The sequence below is a fragment of the Rhinopithecus roxellana genome, chromosome 14, assembly GCF_007565055.1.
Source record: "Rhinopithecus roxellana isolate Shanxi Qingling chromosome 14, ASM756505v1, whole genome shotgun sequence".
In the NCBI taxonomy this organism is placed as follows: Eukaryota; Metazoa; Chordata; class Mammalia; order Primates; family Cercopithecidae; genus Rhinopithecus; species Rhinopithecus roxellana.
Genome location: NC_044562.1, coordinates 130,380,122 through 130,398,167, shown reverse-complemented (window position 1 = coordinate 130,398,167; position 18,046 = coordinate 130,380,122). Strand labels below are relative to the sequence as shown.

The following is an 18,046-nucleotide window of genomic DNA, read 5'->3' as shown; positions in this document are numbered from 1 at the left end:
TCTTTGTTTTCCTTCTATTCCAGTTTTTTTCTTAGTCTCACTTGTAGAATCTTTCTATTCGCTCTAATCTATTAATGTTGGAGTTCCCCAGGACTCAATTTCTTCTCAATGAATACTAAATTTGTAAGCTAATGGTGCCTAAATTTATATTCTAAATGTTTCCTCTGAACTGGACTGTAATAGTTCAGTTGGAAAGCTACTATTACCTCAAAACTTAATGTGTTCAAAAGCTAACTTTAGATTTTTATATCAAACCTGCTTCTAATGTTCCCCAACTCAAAGTTATGCCATTATTCCTAATGTTGCTCAGGCCATACCACCTAACAGTCATTTTTGAGGCTTCTTTTTTTCCCCACTCTGCAATCATTTTATCAGCAAACCCTGTGTTCTGCACCTTCAGAATATATTTCAAATTTGACTTTCGCATCACCTTCACCTTTGCTAAATCGAGTCCAACCATTAACTTCTTTCACCTGGAATTCTGCAACGGCCTCAAAACTGTATCCCTTGCTGTTCTACACCACGCTCTGAAACACCTTCCCTATACCACATCCAATAAGGCTCTTTTCAAATGTAAATAAGATGCTGGGCAGGGTGGCTCATGCCTGTAATCCCAGCACTTTGAGAGGCCAAGGGGCAGATCACTTGAGGTCAAGAGTTCGAAACAAGCATGGCCAACACGGTGAAACCCTGTCTCTACTAAAAATACAAAGATTAGCTGGGCACAGTGGTGGGCACCTGTAATCCCAGCTATATGGGAGGCTGAGGCATGAAGAAAACTGCTTCAATCTGGGAGGCAGAGGCTGCAGTGAGCTGGGATTGCACCACTGCACTCCAACCTGGGCGACGGTGCAAGACTCAGTCACAAAAAATAAAATAAAATAAAATAAAATAAAATAAAGTAAATAAAAGTAAATAAAATAAAATAAAAGTAAAGTAAATATGAGCATGACATTCCCCCACATCAAAACTTCCATAGCTTCATGTTGCAGTTAGAATAATATCCAGTCTTTATCTTGTTTGAGTACTGACACTAGTCATATGGGACAGCTTGTTACTCTGTTAATAAGCCAAGAAGGTTCCTGCTTTTTACGCTCCTTGTCACTGGAATTCTCTTTCTACAGATCTTCATGCTCATTCAGGTCTCTCACTGCATTTAGGTTTGTGGTCAAATATCTTGCTGACCATCTTACCAAAATAATACTCCTGATAACTCCAATCCAGTTTTGTTTTTCTTTTTGGCATTTCATAGCAAAGACATTTCATTGTATATTAATTGTTCATTTTTTTCTCTTTTGCTATTATAACCACATCAGACCAATCAGACTGAAGTTTTATGTAACAAAGTTGTGAGTTGTTTCTCTTTTTTTTTATTTCTTTGTTTTTTAATTATACTTTATGTTCTAGGGTACATGTGCACAACGTGCAGCTTTGTTACACATGTATACATGTGCCATGTTGGTTTGCTACACCTATTAACTTGTTATTTACATTAGGTATATCTCCTAATGCTATCCCTCCCCCCTCCCCCCACCCCACAACAGGCCCCGGTGTATGATGTTCCACTTCCTGTGTCCAAGTGATCTTATTGTTCAATTCCCACCTATGAGTGAGAGCATGTGGTGTTTGGTTTTCTGTCCATGTGATAGTTTTCTCAGAATGATGGTTTCCAGCTGCATCCATGTCCCTACAAAGAACATGAACTCATCCTTTTTATGGCCGCATAGTATTCCATGGTGTATACGTGCCACATTTTCTTAATCCAGTCTGTCACTCAAGGACATCTGAGTTGATTCCAAGTCTTTGCTATTGTGAATAGTGCTGCAATAAACATACGTGTGCATGTGTCTTTATAGCAGCATGACTTATAATCCTTTGGGTATATCCCCAGTAATGGGATGGCTGGGTCAAATGGTATTTCTAGTTCTAGATCCTTGAGGAATTGCCACACTGTCTTCCACAATGGTTGAACTAGTTTACAGTCCCACCAACAGTGTAAAAGTGTTCCTGTTTCTCCACATCCTCTCCAGCACCTGTTGTTTCCTGACTTTTTAATGATTGCCATTCTAACTGGTGTGAGATGGTATCTCATTGTGGTTTTGATTTGCATTTCTCACATGGCTAGTGATGATGAGTGTTTTTTCATGTGTCTGTCGTCTGCATAAATGTCTTCTCTTGAGAAGTGTCTGTTCATATCCTTTGCTCACTTTTTGATGGGGTTGTTTTTTTCTTGTAAATTTGTTTGAGTTCTTTGTAGGTTCTGGATATTGGCCCTTTGTCAGATGAGTAGATTGCAAAAATCTTCTCCCATTCTGTAGGTTGCCTGTTCACTCTAATGGTGGTTTCTTTTGCTGTGCAGAAGCTCTTTAGTTTAATTAGATCCCATTTGTCAATTTTGGCTTTTGTTGTCATTGCTTTTGGTGTTTTAGACATGAAGTCCTTGCCCATGCTGATGTCCTGAATGGTATTGTCCAGGTTTTCTTATAGGGTTTTTATGGTTTTAGGTGTAACATTTAAGTCTCTAATCCATCTTGAATTAATTAATGTATAAGGTGTAATAAGGAAGGGATCCAGTTTCAGCTTTCTACATATGGCTAGCCAATTTTCCCAGCACCATTTTTAAATAGGGAATCCTTTCCCCATTTCTTGTTTTTCTCAGGTTTGTCACAGATCAGATGGCTGTAGATGTGTGGTATTATTTCTGAGGGCTCTGTTGTGTTCCATTGGTCTATATCTCTGTTTTGTTACCAGTACCACACTGTTTTGGTTACTGTAGCCTTGTAGTATAGTTTGAAGTCAGGTAGTGTGATGCCTCCAGCTTGTTCTTTTGGCTTAGGATTGTCTTGGCAATGTGGACTCTTTTTTGGTTACATATGAACTTTAAAGTAGTTTTTACCAATTCTGTGAAGAAACTCATTGGTAACTTAAAAGGGATGGCATTGAATCTCTAAATTATCTTGAACAGTATGGCCATTTTCACGATATTGATTCTTCCTATTCATGAGCATGGAATGTTCTTCCATTTTTTTGTGTCCTCTTTTATTTCATTGAGCAGTGGTTTGTAGTTCTCCTTGAAGAGGTCCTTCACATCCCTTGTAAGTTGGATTCCTAGGTATTTTATTCTCTTTGAAGCTATTGTGAATGGGAGTTCATTCATGATTTGGCTCTCTGTTTGTCTGTTATTGGTGTATAAGAATGCTTGTGATTTTTGCACATTAATTTTGTATCCTGAGACTTTGCTGAAGTTGCTTATCAGCTCAAGGAGATTTTGGGCTGAGATGATGGCGTTTTCTAAATATACAATCATGTCATCTGCAAACAGGGACAATTTGACTTCTTCTTTTCCTAACTGAATACCCTTGATTTCTTTCTCTTGCCTGATTGCCCTGGCCAGAACTTCCAACACTATATTGAATAGGAGTGGTGAGAGAGGGCATCCCTGTCTTGTGCCAGTTTTCAAAGGGAATGCTTCCAGTTTTTTCCCATTCGGTATGATATTGGCTGTGGGTTTGTCATAAATAGATCTTATTATTTTGAGATACATTCCATCAATACCAAATTTATTGAGAGTTTTTTGCATGAAGAGCTGCTGAATTTTGTCAAAGGCCTTTTCTGCATCTATTGAGATATTCATGTGGTTTTTGTCTTTGGTTCTGTTTATATGCTGGATTACGTTTATTGATTTGCATATGTTGAACCAGCCTTCCATCCCAGGGATGAAGCCCACTTGATCATGTTGGATAAGCTTTTTGATGTGCTGCTGGATTCGGTTTGCTAGTATTTTATTGAGGATTTTTGCATCGATGTTCATCAGGGATATTGGTCTAAAATTGTCTTTTTTTTGTTGTGTCTCTGCCAGGCTTTGGTATCAGGATGATGTTGGCCTCATAAAATGAGTTAGGGAGGGTTGCCTCTTTTTCTATTGATTGGAATAGTTTCAGAAGGAATGGTACCAGCTCCTCCTTGTACCTCTGGTAGAATTCGGCTGTGAATCCATCTGGTCCTGGACTTTTTTTGGTTGGTAGGTTATTAATTATTGCCTCAATTTCAGAACCTGTTATTGGTCTATTCAGAGATTCCACTTCTTCCTGGTTTAGTCTTGGGAGAGTGTATGTGTCCAGGAATTTATCCATTTCTTCTAGGTTTTCTAGTTTATTTGCATAGAGGTGTTTATAGTATTCTCTGATGGTAGTTTGTATTTCTGTGGGGTCGGTGGTGATATCCCCTTTATCATTTTTTATTGCGTCTATTTGATTCTTCTCTCTTTTCTTCTTTATTTTTTTTTTTTTTTTTTTTTTTAGGGATTATGTTTTTTTTTTTTTTTTTTTTTTTTTTTTTTATTATACTTTAAGTTCTAGGGTACATGTGCATAACGTGCAGGTTTGTTACATATGTATACTTATGCCATGTTGGTGTGCTGCACCCATCAACTCGTCAGCACCCATCAATTCATCATTTATATCATGTATAACTCCCCAATGCAATCCCTCCCTCCTCCCCCCTCCCCATGGTAGACCCCAGTGTGTGATGTTCCCCTTCCCGAGTCCAAGTGATCTCATTGTTCAGTTCCCACCTATGAGTGAGAACATGCGGTGTTTGGTTTTCTCTTCTTGTGATAGTTTGCTAAGAATGATGGTTTCCAGCTGCATCCATGTCCCTACAAAGGACGCAAACTCATCCTTTTTTATGGCTGCATAGTATTCCATGGTGTATATGTGCCACATTTTCTTAATCCAGTCTGTCACAGATGGACATTTGGGTTGATTCCAAGTCTTTGCTATTGTGAATAGTGCCGCAATAAACATACGTGTGCATGTGTCTTTGTAGTAGACTAATTTATAATCCTTTGGGTATATACCCAGTAGTGGGATGGCTGGGTCATATGGTACATCTAGTTCTAGATCCTTGAGGAATTGCCATACTGTTTTCCATAATGGTTGAACTAGTTTACAATCCCACCAACAGTGTAAAAGTGTTCCTATTTCTCCACATCCTCTCCAACACCTGTTGTTTCCTGACTTCTTAATGATTGCCATTCTGACTGGTGTGAGATGGTATCTCATTGTGGTTTTGATTTGCATTTCTCTGATGGCCAGTGATGATGAGCATTTTTTCATGTGTCTGTTGGCTGTATGAATATCTTCTTTTGAGAAATGTCTGTTCATATCCTTTCCCCACTTTTTGATGGGGTTGTTTGTTTTTTTCTCGTATATTTGTTTGAGTTCTTTGTAGATTCTGGATATTAGCCCTTTGTCAGATGAGTAGGTTGCAAAAATTTTCTCCCATTCTGTAGGTTGCCTGTTCACTCTGATGGTAGTTTCTTTTGCTGTGCAAAAGCTCTTTAGTTTAATTAGATCCCATTTGTCAATTTTGGCTTTTGCTGCCGTTGCTTTTGGTGTTTTAGACATGAAGTCCTTGCCCATGCCTATGTCCTGAATGGTACTACCTAGATTTTCTTCTAGGGTTTTTATGGTATTAGGTCTAACATTTAAGTCTCTAATCCATCTTGAATTAATCTTCGTATAAGGGGTAAGGAAAGGATCCAGTTTCAGCTTTCTACTTATGGCTAGCCAATTTTCCCAGCACCATTTATTAAATAGGGAATCCTTTCCCCATTTCTTGTTTCTCTCAGGTTTGTCAAAGATCAGATGGCTGTAGATGTGCGGTATTATTTCTGAGGACTCTGTTCTGTTCCATTGGTCTATATCTCTGTTTTGGTACCAGTACCATGCTGTTTTGGTTACTGTAGCCTTGTAGTATAGTTTGAAGTCAGGTAGCGTGACGCCTCCAGCTTTGTCCTTTTGACTTAGGATTGTCTTGGCAATGCGGGCTCTTTTTTGGTTCCATATGAACTTTAAAGCAGTTTTTTCCAATTCTGTGAAGAAAGTCATTGGTAGCTTGATGGGGATGGCATTGAATCTATAAATAACCTTGGGGAGTATGGCCATTTTCACGATATTGATTCTTCCTATCCATGAGCATGGTATGTTCTTCCATTTGTTTGTGTCCTCTTTGATTTCACTGAGCAGTGGTTTGTAGTTCTCCTTGAAGAGGTCCTTTACATCCCTTGTAAGCTGGATTCCTAGGTATTTTATTCTCTTTGAGGCAATTGTGAATGGAAGTTCATTCCTGATTTGGCTCTCTGCTTGTCTGTTGCTGGTGTATAAGAATGCTTGTGATTTTTGCACATTAATTTTGTATCCTGAGACTTTGCTGAAGTTGCTTATCAGCTTAAGGAGATTTTGGGCTGAGACGATGGGGTTTTCTAAATATACAATCATGTCATCTGCAAACAGGGACAATTTGACTTCTTCTTTTCCTAACTGGATACCCTTGATTTCTTTCTCTTGCCTGATTGCCCTAGCCAGAACTTCCAACACTATGTTGAATAGGAGTGGTGAGAGAGGGCATCCCTGTCTTGTGCCAGTTTTCAAAGGGAATTTTTCCAGTTTTTGCCCATTCAGTATGATATTAGCTGTGGGTTTGTCATAAATAGCTCTTATTATTTTGAGGTACGTTCCATCAATACCGAATTTATTGAGCGTTTTTAGCATGAAGGGCTGTTGAATTTTGTCAAAAGCCTTTTCTGCATCTATTGAGACAATCATGTGGTTCTTGTCTTTGGTTCTGTTTATATGCTGGATTACGTTTATTGATTTGCGAATGTTGAACCAGCCTTGCATCCCAGGGATGAAGCCCACTTGATCATGGTGGATAAGCTTTTTGATGTGCTGCTGAATCCGGTTTGCCAGTATTTTATTGAGGATTTTTGCATCAATGTTCATCAGGGATATTGGTCTAAAATTCTCTTTTTTTGTTGTGTCTCTGCCAGGCTTTGGTATCAGGATGATGTTGGCCTCATAAAATGAGTTAGGGAGGATTCCCTCTTTTTCTATTGATTGGAATAGTTTCAGAAGGAATGGTACCAGCTCCTCCTTGTACCTCTGGTAGAATTCAGCTGTGAATCCATCTGGTCCTGGACTTTTTTTGGTGGGTAGGCTATTAATTGTTGCCTCAATTTCAGAGCCTGCTATTGGTCTATTCAGGGATTCAACTTCTTCCTGGTTTAGCCTTGGGAGAGTGTAAGTGTCCAGGAATTTATCCATTTCTTCTAGATTTTCTAGTTGATTTGCGTAGAGGCGTTTATAGTATTCTCTGATGGTAGTTTGTATTTCTGTGGGGTCAGTGGTGATATCCCCTTTATCATTTTTTATTGCATCTATTTGATTCCTCTCTCTTTTTTTCTTTATTAGCCTTGCTAGTGGTCTGTCAATTTTGTTGATCTTTTCAAAAAACCAACTCCTGGATTCATTGATTTTTTGGAGGGTTTTTTGTGTCTCTATCTCCTTCAGTTCTGCTCTGATCTTAGTTATTTCTTGCCTTCTGCTAGCTTTTGAATGTGATTGCTCTTGCCTCTCTAGTTCTTTTAATTGTGATGTTAGAGTGTCAATTTTAGATCTTTCCTGCTTTCTCTTGTGGGCATTTAGTGCTATAAATTTCCCTCTACACACTGCTTTAAATGTGTCCCAGAGATTCTGGTATGTTGTATCTTTGTTCTCATTGGTTTCAAAGAACATCTTTATTTCCGCTTTCATTTCGTTATGTACCCAGTAGTCATTCAGGAGCAGGTTGTTCAGTTTCCATGTAGTTGAGCGGTTTTGATTGAGTTTCTTAGTCCTGAGTTCTAGTTTGATTGCACTGTGGTCTGAGAGACAGTTTGTTATAATTTCTGTTCTTTTACATTTGCTGAGGAGTACTTTACTTCCAATTATGTGGTCAATTTTGGAATAAGTGCGATGTGGTGCTGAGAAGAATGTATATTCTGTTGATTTGGGGTGGAGAGTTCTATAGATGTCTATTAGGTCCGCTTGGTGCAGAGATGACTTCAATTCCTGGATATCCTTGTTAACTTTCTGTCTCGTTGATCTGTCTAACGTTGACAGCGGAGTGTTGAAGTCTCCCATTATTATTGTATGGGAGTCTAAGTCTCTTTGTAAGTCTCTAAGGACTTGCTTTATGAATCTGGGTGCTCCTGTATTGGGTGCATATATATTTAGGAGAGTTAGCTCTTCCTGTTGAATTGATCCCTTTACCATTATGTAATGGCCTTCTTTGTCTCTTTTGATCTTTGATGGTTTAAAGTCTGTTTTATCAGAGACTAGGATTGCAACCCCTGCTTTTTTTTGTTCTCCATTTGCTTGGTAGATCTTCCTCCATCCCTTTATTTTGAGCCTATGTATGTCTCTGCATGTGAGATGGGTCTCCTGAATACAGCAGACTGATGGGTCTTGACTCTTTATCCAGTTTGCCAGTCTGTGTCTTTTAATTGGAGCATTTAGTCCATTAACATTTAAGGTTAATATTGTTATGTGTGAACTTGATCCTGCCATTATGATATTAACTGGTTATTTTGCTCGTTAGTTGATGCAGTTTCTTCCTAGCCTCGATGGTCTTTACATTTTGCCAAGTTTTTGCGATGGCTGGTACCGGTTGTTCCTTTCCATGTTTAGGGCTTCCTTCAGGGTCTCTTGTAAGGCAGGCCTGGTGGTGACAAAATCTCTAAGCATTTGCTTATCTGTAAAGGATTTTATTTCTCCTTCACTTATGAAACTTAGTTTGGCTGGATATGAAATTCTGGGTTTAAAATTCTTTTCTTTAAGAACGTTGAATATTGGCCCCCACTCTCTTCTGGCTTGTAGAGTTTCTGCCGAGAGATCTGCTGTTAGTCTGATGGGCTTCCCTTTGTGGGTGACCCGACCTTTCTCTCTGGCTGCCCTTAAGATTTTTTCCTTCATTTCAACTTTGGTGAATCTGGCAATTATGTGTCTTGGAGTTGCTCTTCTGGAGGAGTATCTTTGTGGCGTTCTCTGTATTTCCTGAATTTGAATGTTGGCCTGCCCTACTAGGTTGGGGAAGTTCTCCTGGATGATATCCTGAAGAGTGTTTTCCAACTTGGTTCCATTTTCCCCCTCACTTTCAGGCACCCCAATCAGACGTAGATTTGGTCTTTTTACGTAATCCCATACTTCTTGCAGGCTTTGCTCATTTCTTTTTCTTCTTTTTTCTTTTGGTTTCTCTTCTCGCTTCATTTCATTCATTTGATCTTCAATCGCTGATACTCTTTCTTCCAGTTGATCGAGTCGGTTACTGAAGCTTGTGCATTTGTCACGTATTTCTCGTGTCATGGTTTTCATCTCTGTCATTTCGTTTATGATCTTCTCTGCATTAATGAGTCTAGCTGTCAATTCTTCCACTCTTTTTTCAAGATTTTTAGTTTCTTTGCGCTGGGTACGTAATTCCTCCTTTAGCTCTGATAAGTTTGATGGACTGAAGCCTTCTTCTCTCCTCTCGTCCAAGTCATTCTCTGACCAGCTTTGATCCGTTGCTGGTGATGGGCTGCGCTCCTTTGCAGGGGGAGATGCGCTCTTATTTTTTGAATTTCCAGCTTTTCTGCCCTGCTTCTTCCCCATCTTTGTGGTTTTATCTGTCTCTGGTCTTTGATGGTGGTGACGAACTGATGGGGTTTTGGTATAGGTGTCCTTCCTGTTTGATAGTTTTCCTTCTGACAGTCAGAAGGACTCTCTGTTGGTCTGTTGGAGATTGCTTAAGGTCCACTCCAGACCCTGTTTGCCTGGGTATCAGCAGCAGAGGTTGCCGAAGATAGAATATTGCTGAACAGCGAGTGTACCTGTCTGATTCTTCCTTTGGAAGTGTCCTCTCAGGGGTGTACTCCACCCTGTGAGGTGTGGGGTGTCAGACTGCCCCTAGTGGGGGATTTCTCCCAGCTAGGCTACTCAGGGGTCAGGGACACACCTGAGCAGGCAGTCTGTCCGTTCTCAGATCTCAACCTCCGCGTTGGGAGATCCGCGGCTCTCCCCAAAGCTGTCAGACAGAGTCGTTCGCGTCTCTTTTCTTCTTTATTAATCTTGCTAGTGGTCTATCAATTTTGTTGATCTTTTCAAAAAACCAGCTCCTAGATTCCTTGATTTTTTGAAGGGATTTTGTGTCTCTATCTCCTTCAGTTCTGCTCTGATCTTAGTTATTTCTTGCTTTCTGCTAGCTTTTGAATACATTTGCTCTTGCTTCTCTAGTTCTTTTAATTGTGATGCTAGGGTGTCCATTTTAGATCTTTCCTGTTTTCTCTTGTGGGCATTTAGTGCTATAAATTTCCCTCTACACACTGCTTTAAATGTGTCCCAGAGATTCTGGCATGTTGTATCTTTGTTCTCATTGGTTTCAAGGAACATCTTTATTTCTGCCTTCATTTCGTTATGTACCCAGTAGTCATTCAGGAGCAGGTTATTCAGTTTCCATGTAGTTGAGTGGTTTTGATTGAGTTTCTTAATCCTGAGTTTTAGTTTGATTGCACTGTGGTCTGAGAGACAGTTTGTTATAATTTTTGTTCTTTTATATTTGCTGAGGAGTGCTTTACTTCCAACTATGTGGTCAATTTTGGAATAAGTGTGATGTGGTGCTGAGAAGAATGTATTTTCTGTTGATTTGGGGTGGAGAGTTCTGTAGATGTCTATTAGGTCTGCTTGGTGCAGAATTGAGTTCAATTCCTGGATATCCTTGTTAACTTTCTGTCTCGTTGATCTGTCTAATGTTGACAGTGGGGTGTTAATGTCTCCCATTATTATTCTGTGGGAGTTTAAGTCTCTTTATAAGTCTCTAAGGACTTGCTTTATGAATCTGGGTGCTCCTGTATTGCGTACATATATATTTAGGATAGTTAGCTCTTCTTATTGAATTGATCCCTTTACCATTATGTAATGGCTTTCTTTTCTCTTTTGATCTTTGTTGGTTTAAAGTCTGTTTTATCAGAGACTAGGATTGCAACCCCTGCCTTTTTTTGTTTTCCATTTGCTTGGTAGATCTTCCTCCATTCCTTTATTTTGAGCCTATGTGTGTCTCTGCACATGAGATGGGTCTACTGAATACAGCAAACTGATGGTCTTGACTCTTTATCCAATTTGCCAGTCTGTGTCTTTTAATTGGAGCATTTAGCCCATTTACATTTAAGGTTATTATTGTTATGTATGAACTTGATCCTGTCATTATGTTAGCTGGTTATTTTGCTTGTTAGTTGATGTAGTTTCTTCCTAGCATCGATGGTCTTTATATTTTGGCATGTTTTTGCAGTGGCTGGTACTGGTTGTTCCTTTCCATGTTTAGTGCTTCCTTCTGGTGCTCTTGTAGGGCCATCCTGGTGGTGATAATATCTCTCAGCACTTGCTTGTCAGTAAAGGATTTTATTTCTCCTTCACTTATGAAACTTAATTTGGCTGGATATGAAATTCTGGGTTTAAAATTCTTCTCCTTAAGAATGTTGAATATCAGCTTCTACTCTCTTCTGGCTTGTAGAGTTTCTGCCGAGAGATCCACTGTTAGTCTGATGGGCTTCCCTTTGTAGGTAACCCGACCTTTTTCTCTGGCTGCCCTTAACATTTTTTCTTTCATTTCAACTTTGGTGAATCTGACAATTATGTGTCTTGGAGTTGCTCTTCTCGAGGACTATCTTTGTGGCGATCTCTGTATTTCCTGAATTTGAATATTGGCCTGCCTTTCTAGAATGTGGCAGTTCTCCTGGATAATATCATGCAGAGTGTTTTCCAATTTGGTTCCATTCTCCCCATCACTTTCAAGTACACTAATCAGACATAGATTTGGTCTTTTCACATAGTCTCATATTTCTTGGAGGCTTTGTTCATTTCTTTTTACTCTTTTTTTCTCTCAACTTCTCTTCTCACTTCATTTCATTCATTAGATCTTCAATCACTAATACCCTTTCTTCCAGTTGATCAAGTTGGTTACGGAAGCTTGTGCATTTGTCATGTAGTTCTCATGTCATGGTTTTCATCTCTATCAGGTCATTTAAGGACTTCTCTACATTAGTTATTTAGTTAGCCATTCATCAAATCTTTTTTCAAGGTTTTTAGTTTCTTTGCACTGGGTTTGTACCTCCTGCTTTAGCTCGGAGACGTTTGATCGTCTGAAGCCTTCTTCTTTCAACTCGTCAAAGTCATTCTCCGTCCCGCTTTGTTCTGTTGCTGGTGAGGAGCTGCGTTCCTTTGGAAGGGGAGAGGCGCTCTGATTTTTAGAATTTTCAGCTTTTCTGCACTGCTCTTTCCCCATCTTTGTGGTTTTATCTACCTTTGGTCTTTGATGATGGTGACATACAGATGGGGTTTTGGTGTGGATGCCCTTTCTGTTTGTTATTTTTCCTTCTAACAGTCAGGACCCTCAGCTGTAGGTCTGTTAGAGTTTGCTTGAGGCCCACTCCAGACATTGTTTGCCTGGGTATCAGCAGTGGAGGCTGCAGAAGACTGAATATTGCTGAACAGCAAATCTTGCTGTCTGATTGTTCCTCTGGAAGCTCTGTCTCAGAGATGTACCCGGCTGTGTGAGGTGTCAGTCTGTCCCTAGTGGTGGATATCTCCCAGTTAGGCTACTCAGGGGTCAGGAACCCACTTGAGCAGGCAGTCTGTCTGTTCTCAGATCTCAAACTCTGTGCTGGGAGAACCATTGCTCTCTTCAAAGCTGTCAGACAGGGACATTTACATCTGCAGAGGTTTCTGCTGCCTTTTGTTTGGCTATGCCCTGTCCCCAGAGGTGGAATCTACAGAGGCAGGCAGGCAGGCCTCCTTGAGCTGCCATGGGCTCCACCCAGTTCGAGCTTCCCAGCTGCGCAGGCGCTTCCGCAGCTGGGCGGGCGCCCCTCCCCAAGCCTCGCTGCCGCCTTGAAGTTAGATCTTAGACTGCTGTGCTAGCAATAAGGGAGGCTCTGTGGGCATGGAACCCTCTGAGCCAGGCGGGGCATATAATCTCCTGGTGTGTTGTTTGCTAAGACCCTTGGTAAAGCACAGTATTAGGGTGGGAGTGACCCAATTTTCCAGGTGTTGTGTGTCATGGTTTCCCTTGGCTAGGTAAGGGAATTCCCTTCCCCCTTGTGCTTCCTGGGTGAGGCGATGCCTTGCCCTGCTTTAGCTCTCACTTGTTGGGCTGCACCCACTGTCCTGCACCCACTGTCTGACATGCCCCAGTGAGATGAACCCAGACCTCAGTTGGAAATGCAGAAATCACCCATCTTCTGTGTCACTCACACTGGGAGCTGGAGGTTGGAACTGTTCTTATTCGGACATCTTGGCGCCACTTTCTGAGTTGTTTTTCAGTTGCCATGTGTCCTTACACTAAAGTTATGAAACCCAATGGGCATGCCCAGATGAACTAAGCACCAGGAGAATGTAAGTACTCAGAAGAGGGACTGAATTAAGAGGTGGATACTGCACAGTAGGATGTAGGATCAATCAGGTCAAGTCCCCGGCATCACCCTATAGGAGGATCCACTCGAATCATGTCTCTCAGCATCACCTTATTGCAAGATCCAATCAGACCATACCTTGTTATTTATGCTTATAAAACATGACCTAACTCAGGGAGGCAGATTTAAACATTTCCTCCTATCTCCTTATCAACGAACTTACAATGAACTTTTCTTGCTGCAAAAACCTGGTGCTTCAGTGTTTGGCTTTCCACTGCATGTGAGCAAATGGACCAAATTCGACTCAGTGACATTATATTGTCAATTCTTGGAGGACAAAAATGTTATTCACTCTTTTATCTGATGTGCTTAGAACAATATTTGATACATAGAAGGTAAATATTCATAAATATTTTTGATTTAATAATTGATTCTAGTCATGGATGAACTATGAAGATGTCCTACAGTTGGAAGGTTTTAAGAAAGAGAACCGATGAGCTATTCCATTCATTATAAGACTTTAAGGTCAATAATAGTTCAGAATGCAAGGTAACTGGAAGATCTGCTTCACATATTTAAAAGTAATTATGTACATACAGCATGGTGCATTGTGCGTATGTATGTTTTCTAGGGCTACCTCAGTGGGTTGAATGTGTTCCCCCAGTTTCGTGTATTGAAAACTTAATCTCCCAAATGTGTATGTTGATTGGAGATGGAGCCATTGGGACATAATCAGGATTAGATTAAGTCATCAGAGTGGAGCCACCATGATGAGACTGGTGGCTTTATAAGAAGAGAAAGAGAAAGACCTGAGCTAACCTGCAAGCTGTTGCCCTCTCTCCATGTGATGCCCTCCACTTCATTTTGATACAGTACAAAAAGCCCTTGCCAGAAGCTTCCACCAAGTGAAAAGGACATAAATTTTAGGGGGCTGGGGCAGAATGATACGGTTTGAATATGTCACTCTAAAATTCATGTGTTGAAAATGTAATTGCCAGTGTAATAGTACTAAGATGTGAGGTCTTTAAGATGTAATTGAGTCTTGAAGGTGGAACCCTTATGAATGTCATTATTCTAGTATTGAGTTCTTACACAAGTGAGTTTGTTCTCATGGGAGTGGACTGTTGTAAAAGCAAGCTTGGCTCATTCTTGTAGTCTCATTCTCACATGCTTGCTTGCCCTTCTACTTTCCTGCCATGTTATGAAACAGTACTAAAACCCTTGCCAGAAGCTGCTGCTCTGTCCTTGGAATTCCCAGTCTCCAGAGCCATGAGCCAAATAAATTTCTTTTCTTTATAAATTGCTAAGTCTCCAGTATTCTGTCATAGCAGAATGAGCTGAAACAGCTACCATAATAAAATACCACAGACTGGGTCACTTAAATGACAGAAATTTATTTTCTCATAATTCTAGAGACTAGAAGTCTGAGATCAAGGTGTAATCTGGATTTTTTTTTCTCCTGAGGCCTCTCTCCTTGGTTTATAGATGGGCATATTCTCCCTGTCTTCACATGGTCTTTCCTTTATGTATGTCTGTGTCCTAGTCTTCTCTTCTTATAAGGCCACCAGTTAGAATGGATTAGGACCCATACCAATAACCTCATTTTACGTTAATTACTTCTTTAAAGATCCTATTTATTTCCAAATCTGAGCTACTGAGGGTTAGAACTTAGACATACAGATTTTTTTCGTGGGGAAGGGGTTGGAATATATACAATTCATCCTATTATAGAGTTATGCTTCGTAGTTATACTGCTTGTATTATATTAGGCTTTGTAGGTTTAAGCTGAGGCAAATGACTGAAAGGCCTTCTTGTTCAAGTGCGTTTTCCTCAATAAACCTTCCACAATTCTGTCCATAGCAATTTATTCTCTTAAAGCTTTTCTTTTTCTTCTGAGATTTTCCTTGAATATTCCTAAGAGGCCTGAATAGGATACAAGTAAGAGATGCCACAGTTCATTTAGATATTACTTTACAAGCTAGGTTGGTCCATCGTTTTTCAAAACCATGAGAGAATAAGACATAGGAGACACAGATTTTAAAAAGAAAAAGGTAAAAGCCCCAAATTTGCAATGGCTTGAGCATCTGAGTTCCCAGAAGAAAGGGCAATGAACAAATGGAAGAAAGATAATTTGTCTATTAGGCATTTGCTTCAGCTGGTGGGGAGAAGCAACTTTATAATTTCGCCAGCAGTTCTTCCTTTCAACATGACTACCAGTGATTTTGCAACATTGAGACTGTCATAAATAGTGGGTATATACTCAATTACTGAATAAAGTATATTTCACAGATGTTGAATAACAATCAATGACATAACCAGGCTCTGCCTTGCAACTGACTTCCAACAGTTAACTCAATAGGCAGCTACCTGATTTGGACACTGACTGTCCATTTGAAACACAGTTTCCTAAATCTGACAAAATAATACACTATGCATGTGCAGGAATAAACTAAGTTATGCTTCTTATTTATTTTACATACTAATCATTATGTATAGATATTGTAACTTTTGCTGTTTTAATTGTCTAATGTTCATTGCCATTATCCTCAGTTGGTAAGGACACTGTTCTTCTTTCTTTCAAAATCGTTTCAAAATAGACTATCTTGACAAACTCAGGTCATGTATTTCCTTTGGTTAACATTGCTATATTTATAAGCCAAAAACTTCAAATCAGTTTCCACAGTAAATAATCTAGTATTCACTAAATTCTCTCAGAGATGTGTTCCTCTTATATTAACATGTATTGCTACTGTTCATAGGCGTTCTCAGACTTTAGTTTCCAAGGCTAATCATGGGGTTTAAAGTAACCTTTTTAATTGTCAACATCCACAGTTAAGAAAAATGTTCATCAACTATACTAACCATAATGCGAAAGAGAGAAATGGCAACACAGTCAGAATCTCCTAATTTGTTAAGAATGACGGCCATGAATCAGTGGAGTGACACCAGCCTGCTCCATGCAGGTGGTTCTCACACCAATGTCATTTGCAGGATATGCTAAAGGATTATGGCTGCACTGCAGAGGGAACCCTACTATACACATGTGGCAGGTCAGGATGCACACATTTCAATGAATATTTCAAAGATGAGCAAAAACCAGAGTATATGTCATGAAAATCGAGTGTACTTGGATAAACATCACTGCTGTTTTTATAAAAAATGTATAAGTTCCGCTTCCCCCTATTTCCCAAATCTCTCCATTTTCACACACCTGATTTTCCTAGACTGTGTTCCTCCTCCACAGCGCAGGGACCTCAGCTCATTGTTGATTTTGCATGAAGACCAGTGTTCTACAACCCAGGAATACTGATTGCACTCACTGTAACATGGGACTGCCTCATGTACCTGTCAAGAACAGGAAAGAAAAACAATTATGAGGAACTATCCAACTTATAGAAAAATAGCCTATCTTTTAGTAATGCTTGCTGAACATAACCCAAGAAACTGCACTCTGGCCCAAACAGCCAAATTACTTTCCCAAAAAGCAAGATAGATTTGGCTTCTCTGAATTTACTGACTTGCCTAAAGAAGCATACAGGGGAAATCAACTAAAATATGATGGTATGCTTTCACAGAAGAGAACAAAGGACAGTCATTTTCTAGTGCCAAGAATAGGAATTCCATTATCATTTCATTGCCTCAGAGAGCTCACACAGCATCTATTAGATGGTCCAGCTCTCAATTACATGGTATATTGTATTCTCAGATGTACTTTAACATGTCAATTGAAACAAACATATATAAGGAAAATTATTCTTGAATATAAGAGGTTCTTATAATGCATAAGAAAAGTGGTATTATTTGCACCAGAAATTTCTTTTTATGCCCCCAAATGATCAGTGCTAACAGGCAATCATTTAGCCTCCTGTGTATTGTGGCTTCATATAAATTTAGCTATATGTAGGTTGTTTTCAGAGGGTAGCTAAAACAGATACACACACACACACACACACACCCAAGAGAAATGCTGCTAAACTGTTAGTGGTTCTGCATGATTACTGACTATGAATATTTACACTTTTATGGTGAAAACAATGAGTATAGTAAATGAATTCTTAGGTTATTTCCTATGCATTTGTTTGTGGTGATTTTTTTTAGTTGAAATGGTATCCCAGTGGGCAGCCAATTGAGTTTGTCTGCCTCTTTGTGGCTGCATTTCAATTGCATTGCTCCTTAATATGGGAAATAGGTAAGAAAAAGAACACTGTTCCATTGCATGATCACAAAGATGGCTCAATTGTAGGCATGCTTACAAAGAATGGTTCCACCTATCACCAGTGTAGTTAATTTCATGCTTTTCCTTTTAAGTAATAACTTAAGTCTCAATCCTTTCCTCCTCTTGCCTTTCTAATTCCATAAAATTATAAATGATAACTAGGTTGCATTATCCAAACAGAACCATTGCTTGTACGTTTTTACTAAATGCAAAGGAAGGCACTATGTAATAGGATAATCAAAAGACAACATTGGAGCACTGTCAGCATGTTAGGTAAAAATCAAATGAGAAAAGGTGATTTGCAAGACTGCCTCTGAGGAATCACAAAATAATGTCAGAAACTATTTTTAACCATCTGGTTCTACTTGGCTCTCTCACTTAGAACTCACAAGAAGATAAACTACAAAGTCACAAATATGTGAGGGCAAAATGAAAGGAGATGGGAAAATAGAAGTGGAAATGGATGTGTGGAAAGAAAGGAATTAAGTAATAAAAGAATCACATTTCATGCTGTGAATGCTGCCAAGAATGGAATGAAAGGGTCAGAAGCAGTTCCTACATTAGAATAA

General features: G+C 39.5%; 1 protein-coding gene across 1 annotated transcript in view; it reads right to left on the bottom strand.

The window, feature by feature from the left end:
* Window positions 1-18,046, bottom strand: part of LOC104673357 (thrombospondin type-1 domain-containing protein 7B-like) — a 327,106-nt gene that overhangs the window by 119,266 nt on the left and 189,794 nt on the right. The window contains exon 6 of the mRNA XM_030916127.1: window positions 16,473-16,606. Within this exon, the coding sequence (XP_030771987.1) occupies window positions 16,473-16,606 (134 nt within the window). The remainder of the gene's footprint in view (window positions 1-16,472; window positions 16,607-18,046) is intronic.